General features: G+C 40.9%; 1 protein-coding gene across 9 annotated transcripts in view; it reads left to right on the top strand.

The window, feature by feature from the left end:
• Positions 1-12093, top strand: part of LYST (lysosomal trafficking regulator) — a 173521-nt gene that overhangs the window by 126298 nt on the left and 35130 nt on the right. For all 9 annotated transcript variants that reach the window (XM_073338158.2, XM_073338159.2, XM_073338161.2 and 6 more), the window contains 6 exons: positions 1074-1262; positions 3971-4116; positions 4208-4304; positions 5165-5226; positions 10960-11015; positions 11795-11947. In XM_073338158.2, the coding sequence (XP_073194259.2) occupies positions 1074-1262; positions 3971-4116; positions 4208-4304; positions 5165-5226; positions 10960-11015; positions 11795-11947 (703 nt within the window). The remainder of the gene's footprint in view (positions 1-1073; positions 1263-3970; positions 4117-4207; positions 4305-5164; positions 5227-10959; positions 11016-11794; positions 11948-12093) is intronic.

Genomic DNA, 12093 nt, shown 5'->3' with positions numbered 1-12093 from the left:
GTACATGCTGTGGCTTTGCTGCAGCCAGATACCTGGCATGCCCCCTACACCAGGGCTTGCAAGAGGGTCCAGTTTCCTGCACTGTGGGAATTCTTCCCTGGCCAGATCCAAGTATTTTAGGGCCCATTTTTGTCAGTCTGTTCTCTTTGCACAGCATAAAGAAGCCAGAGCAGGGTTAAGTCTCACTCTGAGAAAATAACTCAAGATTTTGCCACTCAGTTTAGTCTCTCAAAGTCAACATTTCACTCAAGTTCATTGCTGTACAGAAGATTAATTTAAACTTCAATCATACAATTTAGTTAATATACATTCCACAAGAATTGTTTTTGCTTATTGCTGGCTTGAGTTTTGATGGTAATATTTAGTCATTGCTAAGAAATCAGAGGGGTACACGACTTATATTTATGCCCTCCAGAATGCAAATTATGTATCAAACTGTCAGTGAGCCTACCACATCAAGGGTCTGTGGACAGTAACTAGTTAACTGATTAAACTCTTCAATGGGCTTAAATTGCAGCAAGGGAGGTTTCGGTTGGACATTAGGAAAAACTTCCTAGCTGTCAGGGTGGTTAAGCACTGGAATAAATTGTCTAGGAAGGTTGTGGAATCTCCATCATTGAAGATTTTTAAGAGCATATTAGACAAAGGCCTGTCAGTGATGGCCTAGATAATACTTAATCCTGCCATAGTGTAGGGGACTGGACTAGATGACCTCTTGAGGTCCCTTCCGGTCCTATGATTCTAAGGCAGCGGTTCTCAAACTGGGGGCCGGGCCCTGTTTTAATGGGGTTGCCAGGGCTGACATTAGACTTGCTGGGGCCAAACCTGAAGCCTTTGGCTTTGGCTCCCCCCACCAGAGGCAGCGGGGCTTGGGTGCGCTCAGGCTTGGTTTCCCTCTCTGTCTCCTCCTCCTCCCCCTTCCCTCCCCCACCCCCCGCCCTGTTGTCAGAAGAGGGTCGCAGTGCAATGAAGTTTGAGAACCCCTCTTCTAAGGCATTCAGTACATTGTCTTCACTCAGTACTAAATATTCATTAGGCATTTTGTAATTTGGTTCATATTACTTTTTTCTCAGTCTCTCTCAGCGTCTGGATGCAAAGTCAAAAGATATTTCCAAAATTGCTGCAGACATCACCCAGGCAGTCTCTTTTTCGCAGGGAATGGAAAGAAAGAAGGTGATTCAGCACATTAGAGGAATGTATAAAACAGATTTAAGTGCTAGCAGGCATTGGCAGGAACTTGTTCAGCAACTTACACATGATAGGTAAGTGGTGGCCATTTTAGATCTGTATTACTGGACTTAAATGTGGCCATTCTGTACACTTGTGATTTTAATATTATAAGCAATTGAAATGTATGTGTGATTTTAAAACAAAATTAGATGAATGTGACTTGCTAATGCTGCAGCTTCTAAGCTCTTATGAAATGCTAAATGTTAGGACTGTCAGGCCACTAAAAAAATTAATTGCAGTTAATCACACTGTTAAACAGTAATAGAATACTATTTATATAAATATTTTTGGATGTTTTCCACTTTTTCAAATCTATTGATTTTCAATTACAACACTGGATACAGAGTATACAGTGCTCATTTTATGTTTTTATTATAAATATTTGCACTGTAAAAATAAGAGTATTTTTCAATTCACTTAATACAAGTACTGTAGTGCAATCTGTTTATCATGAAAGTTGAATTATGTACAAAAAATAACCGCACTCAAAAACAAAACAATGTAAAACTTTAGAGCCTACAAGTCCATTCAGTCCTACTTCTTGTTCAGCCAATCGCGCAGAGAAACAAGTTTGTTCACATTTGCAGTAGAGAATGCTGTCCACTTCTTACTTACATTGTCACTTGAAAGTGAAAATAGGTGTTCGCATGGCACTGTTGTAGCCAGCATTGCAAGATATTTACGTGCCAGGTGCACAAAAGATTCATGTATCCCTTCATGCTTCAGCCACCATTCCAGAGGACATGTGTCCGTGCTGATGATGGGTTCTGCTCGATAACGATCCAAAGCAGTGCAGACCAATGCATGTTAATTTTCATCATCTGAGTCTGATGCCACCAGCAGAAGGTTGATTTTCTTTTTTGGTGGTTTGGGTTCTATAGTTTCTGCATTGGAGTGTTGCTCTCTTAAGACTTCTGAAACCATGCTCCAGACCCCGTCCCAATCAGATTTTGGAAAGCACTTCAGATTCTTAAATCTTGGGTCGAGTGCTGTAGCTATCTTTAGAAATCTCACATTGGTACCATCTTTGCAATTTGTCAAATCTGCTGTGAAAGTGTTCTTAAAACGAACATGTCCTTGGTCATCATCTGAGACTGCTATAACATGAAATATATGGCAGTATGAGAGTAAAACCATAGAGCAGGAGACCTACTATTCTCCCCCAAGGAGTTCAGTCACAAATTTAATTAATGCAGTTTTTTTTAATGAGCGTCGTCATAATGGAAGATGTCCTCTGGAATGGTGGCCAAAGCATGAAGGGGCATACGTGTTTAGCATATCTGGCATGTAAATACCTCGCAATGCTGGCTACAACAATGCCATGCAAACACCTGTTCTCACGTTCAGGTAACTTAAATAAGAAGTGGGCAGCATTATCTCCTATAAATGTAAACAAACTTGTTTCTCTTAGCGATAGGCTGAAGAAGTAGGACCGAGTGGACTTGCAGGTTCTAAAGTTTTACATTGTTTTGTTTTTGAGTGCAGTTATGTAACAAAAAAAATCCTACATTTGTAAGTTGTGCTTTCACGGTAAAGAGATTGCACTATGGTACTTGTCTGAGGTGAATTGAAAAATACTATTTCTTTTGTTTGCCTTTTTACAGTGCAAATATTTGTAATAAAAATAATATGAAGTGAGTACTGTACACTTGTATTTTGTGATGGTGTTGAAATCAATATATTTGAAAATGTAGAAAAAAATCCAAAATATTTGCTAAATTTTAATTAGTATTCTATTGTTTAACAGTGCAATTAAAACAGTGATTAATCACGATTAATTTTTTTGTTAGTCACGTGAGTTAACTGCGATTAAGCGACAGCCCTACTAAGTATATTTTCCTGTATGTAAGTGGACAATCGAAAGCATTTTTAGATCTTGAAATATCTATAGATTGGCCCTTTATCAAGTATAATCAGTGTACCTAGTGGGCGAAGGGCAAGGAACAACATAAAATTATACTACGTTAGAAAGGTACAGCAGCAAAAGTGAAGGACTAATACAAAGATCTTGTTTGAGTGTTTTGCATAAACTGTATCTTCCAGCCAGTGTTGTTGCAAATGCATTAAGCCAAATCAAGAAATCTTGACTGGCAACAAAAATGCTGTATCTTGTTACTGCGGAAACAAAAGCGTACAAGACCTTTTAAAAAGGAAAGGGTCATAGAATATCAAGGTTGGAAGGGACCTCAGGATGTCATCTAGTCCAACCCCCTGCTCAAAGCAGGACCAATCCCCAATTTTTGCCCCAGATCCCTAAATGGGGCCACCCCAAGGATTGAACTCTCAACCCTGGGTTTAGCAGGCCAAAGCTCAAACCACTGAGCTATTCCTCCTCCCTCCCTGCCCCCCCCGACAATGTGTGGTCTCAAACTTCAGTGTGTCCATTATGATGACAAGCTATATTAGATCTGAGTGTAGCAATTTAATTTACTAAGCACCACATTATGCAACAGTACTGTTACTTATTCCCTTGATAACTTTCAAGCAGTTTGCTGACCAATCCAGCAGTACTTACTCATGAGTAGTTCTATTAAAATCCATGGAACAGCTCATGAGACTAAGGGGCTGCAGGATCCAGTCCTCTGTTTTATAGCAACATGACTTGGACAGTGTTTCACTGTGAAATTCATGCCTGTTTGTAATGGTTATGTGTTCACCAATTTTTAAAAAATTAATTAGAATAAATGAGATATATATGTTGTCATGTTGTTCTAAAATGCTAAAATATTTTCATTTTCAGAGCACTCTGGTATGATCCTGTCTACTACCCAACGTCTTGGCAACTAGATCCAACAGAAGGCCCAAACCGAGAGAGGCGCCGTTTGCAGAGGTGCTATTTAACTATACCAAATAAGTACCTGCTCAGAGATAGGCAGAAACAGGAAGGTAATACTTTTAAGATTATAACTAAATTTTCACAAAAGCTAGAGTGTTAATATTTTAATCAATTTTTCTTTTACATTTTTCTTTTCAATAGAAGTGATCAAACACCCTTTGTCTTACCTCTTTGAAGACAAAACACATTCCTCTCACTCTTCCACTGTAAAAGACAAAGCAGCAAGTGAGAATATAAGGTAAGCTTTGAATTAGGAAAAAAATCTTACTCAAAGGAAACTTTTATTTTTTGCCTTTGTTCATGAGGGGCAACCGTGAGATGAACAATAGGGATAAGATCATACAATGTTTTCCAACAAGGAAATATTCTTCTTTAAGAAGACTTAACTTGCACCTGCTTCACTTGCTTGTCATAAATTAAAAACAGCAAATATAGTAGAGTGGGTGACTTGAGAGATTGTAGTGGGTTTACAGAGCTTTTCACTTCTAGGCTGCTGATTTTAAAGCCTAACAATCAGTAGAAAGTCATTACCATCTGGCAGGTATTGGGCCTATGATCAATGACTTTGCTGTGGTTCATTTCCAAATGTCAGCATTGCAATTGAAACTTGTTGGTGCTTTCAGCAGAGGCCCAGAAGTGAATGGTTGTGGAGACTGAATTATATTCTCATCCCTTCGTTGACTGAGTAAATATGCACTTTCACGGCCTATACTATACATATTCAATGGATAACTAGATTTTAACTTTGCAGTGCTGTCAATCCAGCACCTTTCACAAGTACCAAATTAGCTTAACATAAAAAATAGCTGGGGCATGTGGAAAGCACCAGATCCTAAATTTGTACAAGTGAATATATATTATAAAATTTGAGCTTGGTATTTCTCTCAAAGTTTGAACGTTGTCACTGTTTTATTCAGGTGCTCACAACTCTTAAAGAGGTGAGAGCTAGTTTTACACATTCCTTTGGGATTTGAACACTTGGGGTCACAGAAAGGAAAAGTCTACTTGGTTATAGTGTATAGTATTTGAGGCTGTTAATTTTAGATATCTACTGAATTTTATGACTTGTAGTAAGTGTTTCTATTTGTATATATGCAGAGTGAATCGAAGATGCATCAATGTAGCACCTTCTAGAGAGACAGCTGGGGAATTGTTGTTAGGTAAGTGTAACAGTTTCAATGACTAAATGTTCTTGTGTTTAAAAAAAAAAGTGTCTGGAGTGGCTAACGACTGTTAGTGCCTACCTCAGGGCAGACTGTCAAAAAAACAGGGCAGATACCCCAAACTGGTGGTATGTTCTATAATTAGATTTTACCAACACAGTAACAAATGTGAACTCCTGGATCACTGTAACAGTCTCACCATGGAGTCACGGACAATCCCCTTAGACTTTCCAGTCTATTTTGCCATCCACGTAGACTGGATTTAGTGATAAATGGCCACTTACATCAAAAATCACATCATATTCAGGTTGCTCCCAGTCCCAAGAGACCAGTCGCTTACCCCAGATCAATTGATACTATTTAAAGGTTTATTAATTAGGAAAAACAAATAAGAGAATTATTTACAGGTTAAAGCAAGCAAATATATATAAACAAATGAGTTACGATCTAAATCCAAAGAGTGACAGAGTTGTAGAGATCTGTGAATCATAGAATATCAGGGTTGGAAGGGACCTCAGGATGTCATCTAGTCCAACCCCCTACTCAAAGCAGGACCAATCCCCAACTAAATCATCCCAGCCAGGGCTTTTTCAAGCTTGACCGTAAAAACTTCTAAGGAAGGAGATTCCACCACCTCCCTAGTTAACGCATTCCAGTGTTTCACCACCCTCCTAGTGAAAAAGTTTTTCCTAATATCCAATCTAAACCTCCCCCACTGCAACTTGAGACCGTTACTCCTTGTTCAGTCATCTGCTACCACTGAGAACAGTCTAGAGCCATCCTCTTTGGAACCCCCTTTCAGGTAGTTGAAAGCAGCTATCAAATCCCCCCTCATTCTTCTCTTCCGTAGACTAAATAATCCCAATTCCCTCAGCCTCTCCTCATAATTCATGTGTTCCAGTCCCATAATCATTTTTGTTGCCCTCCGCTGGACGTTTTCCAATTTTTCCACATCCTTCTTGTAGTGTGGGGCGCAAAACTGGACACAGTTCTCCAGATGAGGCCTCACCAATGTTGAATAGAGGGGAACGATCACGTCCCTCGATCTGCTCGCTATGCCCCTACTTATACATCCCAAAATGCCATTGGCCTTCTTGGCAACGAGGGCACACTGTTGACTCATATCCAGCTTCTCGTCCACTGTAACCCCTAGGTCCTTTTCTGTGGAACTGCTGCCTAGCTGCTTGGTCCCTAGTCTGTAGCAGTGCATGGGATTCTTCTGTCCTAAGTGCAGGACTCTGCACTTGTCCTTGTTGAACCTCATCAGATTTCTTTTGGCCCAATCCTCTAATTTGTCTAGGTCCCTCTGCATCCTATCCCTACCCTCCAGCATATCTACCTCTCCTCCCAGTTTAGTGTCATCTGCAAACTTGCTGAGGGTGCAATCCACACCATGCTCCATATCATTTATGAAGATATTGAACAAAATCGGCCTGAGGACTGACCCTTGGGGCACTCCACTTCATACCGGCTGCCAACTAGACATGGAGCCATTGATCACTACCCGTTGAGCCCGAGAATCTAGCCAACTTTCTATCTACCTTATAGTCCATTCATCCAGCCCATAGTTCTTTAACTTGCTGGCAAGAATACTATGAGAGACAGTGTCAAAAGCTTTGCTAAAGTCAAGGAACAACACGTCTACTGCTTTCCCCTCATCCAAAGAGCCAGTTATCTTGTCATAGAAGGCAGTTAGATTAGTCAGGCATGACTTGCCCTTGGTGAATCCATGCTGACTGTTTCAGATCACTTTCCTATCCTCTAAGTGCTTCAGAATTGATTCCTTGAGGACCTGCTCCATGATTTTTCCAGGGACTGAGGTGAGGCTGACTGGCCTGTAGTTCCCAGGATCCTCCTCCTTCCCTTTTTTAAAGATGGGCACTACATTAGACTTTTTCCAGTCATCCGGGACTTCCCCCGATTGCCATGAGTTTTCAAAGATAATGGCCAATGGCTCTGCAATCACATCCGCCAACTCCTTTAGCACTTTCGGATGCATCGCATCTGGCCCCATGGATTTGTGCTCATCCAGCTTTTCTAAATAGTCCCGAACCACTTCTTTCTCCACAGAGGGCGGTCACCTCCTCCCCATGCTGTGCTGCCCAGTGCAGTAGTCTGGGAGCTGACCTTGTTCATGAAGACACAGGCAAGAAAAGCATTGAGTACATCAGCTTTTTCCACATCCTCTGTCACTAGGTTGTCTCCCTCATTCAGTAAGGGGCCCACACTTTCCTTGACTGTCTTCTTGTTGCCAACATACCTGAAGAAACCCTTCTTGTTACTCTTAACATCGCTTGCTAGCTGCAACTCCAGGTGTGATTTGGCCTTCCTGATTTCACTCCTGCATGCCTGAGCAATATTTTTATACTCTTCCCTGGTCATTTGTCCAATCTTCCACTTCTTCTTGTAAGCTTCTTTTTTGTGTTTAAGATCAGCAAGGATTTCACTGTTAAGCCAAGCTGGTCGCCTGCCATATTTATTATTCTTTCTACACATCAGGATGGTTTGTCCCTGTAACCTCAATAAGGATTCTTTAAAATACAGCCAGCTCCCCTGGACTCCTTTCCCCCTCATGTTGTTCTCCCAGGGGATCCTGCCCATCAGTTCCCTGAGGGAGTCAAAGTCTGCTTTTCTGGAGTCCAGGGTCCGTATTCTGCTGCTCTCCTTTCTTCTCTGTGTCAGGATCCTGAACTCGACCATCCACTTTTGCTTTCCCTACTAATTCTTCCTGGTTTGTGAGCAGCAGGTCAAGAGGAGCTCTGCCCCAGTTGGTTCTTTCAGCACTTGCACCAGGAAATTGTCCCCTACACTTTCCAAAAACTTCCTGGATTGTCTGTGCACCGCTGTATTGCTCTCCCAGCAGATATCAGGGTGATTGAAGTCTCCTATGAGAACCAGGGCCTGCAATCTAGTAACTTCCATGAGTTGCCGGAAGAAAGCCTCGTCCACCTCATCCCCCTGGTCCGGTGGTCTGTAGCAGACTCCCACCATGACATCACCCTTGTTGCTCACACTTCCAAGCTTAATCCAGAGACTCTTAAGTTTTTCTGCAGTTTCATACTTGAGCTCTGAGCAGTCATACTGCTCCCTTACATACAATGCAACTCCCCCCCTCCCCACCTTTTCTGCCCTGCCTGTCTTTCCTGAGCAGTTTATATCCATCCATGACAGTACTCCAGTCATGTGAGTTATCCCACCAAGTCTCTGTTGTTCCAAACACATCATAATTCCTTGACTGTGCCAGGACTTCCAGTTCTCCCTGCTTGTTTCCCAGGCTGCTTGCATTTGTGTATAGACACTTGAGAACTCGCTGATCATCCCTCTTTCTCAGTGTGAGGCAAGAGCCCTGCCCTCTCGCGCACTCCTGCTCCTGCTTCCTTCCGGCATCCCACTTCCCCACTTACCTCAGGGCTTTGGTCTCCTTCCCCCGGTGAACCTAGTTTAAAGCCCTCCTCACTAGGTTAGCTAGCCTGCTTGCGAAGATGCTCTTCCCTCTCTTCATTAGGTGGAGCCTGTCTCTGCTTAGCACTCCTCCTTCTTGGAACACCATCCCATGGTCAAAGAATCCAAAGCCTTCTCTCCGACACCACCTGTGTAGCCATTCGTTGACTTCCATGATTCCACGGTCTCTACCCAGGCCTTTTCCTTCCACGGGGAGGATGGACGAGAACACCACTTGCACCTCGAACTCCTTTATCCTTCTTCCCAGAGCTACGTAGTCTGCAGTAATCTGCTCAAGGTCATTCTTGGCAGTATCATTGGTGCCCACGTGGAGAAGCAGGAAGGGGTAGCGATCCGAGGGCTTGATGAGTCTCGGCAGTCTCTCCGTCACATCGTGAATCCTAGCTCCTGGCAAGCAGCAGACTTCTTGGTTTTCCTGGTCGGGGCGGCAGATAGATGACTCAGTCCCCCTGAGGAGAGAGTCCCCGACCGCCACCAACTGCCTCCTTCTCTTGGGAGCGGTGGTCGTAGAACCCCCAACCCTAGGACAGTGCATCTCATGCCTTCCAATGGGTGAAGTCTTCTTCTGTTCCCTTCCCTCAAATGTATCATCTTGTCCACTCTCCGCATTAGTACCTGTGGAGAGAACATGAAAACGGTTACTTACCTGTCTGCGTTGCTGGTACATGGACGCTCCCCTTTCTTCTTCTGGAGGTCACGTGCTACCAAATTTCTTCACCGTCGTCCTGTCCCCGCAGTGCAGCCTGCTCTGAATCTTCAGAACGTTATGTCCGTAGAAGCATATCCTGACGTCAGTCCAGGAAATCTTTAGTTTCTCTTATGCAACGCAGGGTCGATACCTGTTGCTCCAGACCTTGAACCTTCTCTTCCAATATGGAGACCAGCTTGCACTTTGTACAGACAAAGTCGCTTCTGTCCTGTGGAAGAAAGACAAACATGGCACATCCAGTGCAGGTCACAACAGCTGGTCAATTCAGTGTCTTTCTGGGTAGACTAGGGTCTCTGGCTTCAGTTTGGTTTCTCTAGCCCTGTGAGAGTTTGGCAAAGAGATGGGGAAAAAAGAGTTGATGTGAAGATTTTTCATTTACCTTTTCCAGCATTCAAAGCTACAGGCCTTCTGCACCTACTTAACCATGGGTGGATGGGACAATTAACAAAGCTTTGTCTTACAATGGCCCCATTTAAATTTTGATGGTCCTCCTGAATAGGTGGTGGGGAGGGGCGGAGAAGTGCGGAGAAGTGGCATGACAATTCCTGTACCTGGGTTTGCAAGTTCAGAGCAAACATTTATGAAGTTATAAGACAAAATTTACATATTTTCTTAGAGCATAGAATATCGACATTACAAGTGAGATTAATGCATGCAGCAACTTGCAAACATTTCACAGAGTCTAAACATTAAATACATTCTTATAAGACTAATACCTATTTTGAGCAAAACTGAGGTACAGGTGAACTAGTCTAGTCTCCAGCTATGAGTTCGTTAGTTCTTAGCTAATGCCTGCAGTCTTGGCAAGAGCTGGCGCCTGGTCTGCCAGTGTCACAGTTAACATATGGATTAAATTTTCTAAAGTTAACACACAACTGATTTTTGTCCAGACATATGGTTCATATGTATTTTGGAATAGCCGAAATGTTGCTTGACTTTCCACATATTGTACTACAGGGGATGATGAATAGTCATAGATTACCCCACATACAGAATATTTTATTTGTGTGTTGTTGCTTTGAGTTGCATGTCTATTGTGCACTTATTTATATAATGAATTTCTAAGATGAGCACTTAATGTTTTTGTTCAGTCTCAGTTTATTTACATATCTACAGCCTCTATATGAATTTTATTAAAAACAGACATTCCAGGCTAAATTAATAATTGGTTTAGGTGATTGTAACTGCATTTATTGTGGTAATGGTTTGTGATATACTGGAGGACAGGCTAGATAATATGGTGGTCCCCTTCTGGCCTTAACTCTGTGTGACTACTGGAGTTGCACCTGCTTACCCAACTAGTCAGTTTGGCCTTCCTTTCCTACAGTTTTCACAGTGTGCTCATTGGGTTTATTGTTGTTGTTTTGTTAAATACTATCCTTTGACAAATATTTAATTACTTAACTTCATTTCCACCAAGTGCTGTCCTTTTTACTTACTATTATGAACAGCATAGTTAGTGCTTTAGACATCATGTCTAATCATTTTTATGGATGTTAAAAGTAAAGACAAATTAGTGTAGTAACGGTCACCTTTTGTATAAATATTCCTCTCTGCAGGCAAATATGGAATGTATTTCGTTGAAGACAATGCTTCCGACACAATAGAAAGTTCTGTGAGTATGAGTTCAAGTTTTTCACAGATCACACATTCTTCTATATTAGAACTGAGAATAACTTTGGTGCTTTATCAATTAAAATCACCATAATTTTAATTTGTATATTAAGATATCTGGGAGTTTGAATTCATAGACTGTTACTCTATTTGTGTGTGATTATTTGAGAATTTTAAAATGCTTATCTGCCAACATTTCAGCAATAACATACAAATACCCTGAGTAAGGTTGATAACTTCCATTATAGAATAAAGAGAATATTATTCCCAATTCTACCAGTCTTTTAATATGTTATATATTGTTACATATAAATACCAGATTTTATTATATATTACAGTAGTGCGTAGGAGCCTTAGTCATGGACCAGAACCCCAGAATTAGGAATCATAATATACTTATCTATTGAAAGGTGAAACTTGTGTTTAAATAAAATTAAAAAACAAAACTGTTTTTATTACCCTAAAATGACATTTGATTGAGCTAATTGTTGTGATCCCTAACAGTGTCTTGTATTGACATAGGGTTGAAACAGATTAAAAACAAATGATCTGTTAGATAGTTTTCATTATATAAAGTTTTTGATAAACATCTTAATTCTTTGTCTATTAGAGAAATGTAGCTTAATTAAAGATTTTCAAAAGTACAAGCCAAAGTTTAAAGTAAATTACTACACACAGAGCATTAGTTTACAGTATGCAGTATAAATAAATGGAAACTGACTAGTTTTAAAGGCTAGTGAGCAAAACATTTTCTGTATCAATGTACTATATGTTCTTCAGAGTTTTCACAGGGAAACTGAACCAGCATCATTTTCTTGGACATATGAAGAAATCAAGGAAGTTCATAAGAGATGGTGGCAATTAAGAGACAATGCTGTGGAAATATTTTTAACAAATGGCAGAACTTTACTCTTAGCTTTTGACAACACAAAGGTAACAGTGTGGCATTAATGCATGGTAATATAGAATATGTATATAAAGGTATTTTTTATAATTATGTATTGAAGAAATGTGTATTTTCATGGAATACATTAAGAAAAATGATGGGTAGGCTTCTTTGAATTCTTAGATACTTCTGG

This window comes from Lepidochelys kempii, chromosome 3 (genome assembly GCF_965140285.1).
Source record: "Lepidochelys kempii isolate rLepKem1 chromosome 3, rLepKem1.hap1, whole genome shotgun sequence".
Lineage (NCBI taxonomy): Eukaryota > Metazoa > Chordata > Testudines > Cheloniidae > Lepidochelys > Lepidochelys kempii.
The sequence above is the reverse complement of the archived record's forward strand: the minus strand, read 5'-3'. Positions and strand labels throughout refer to the sequence as shown.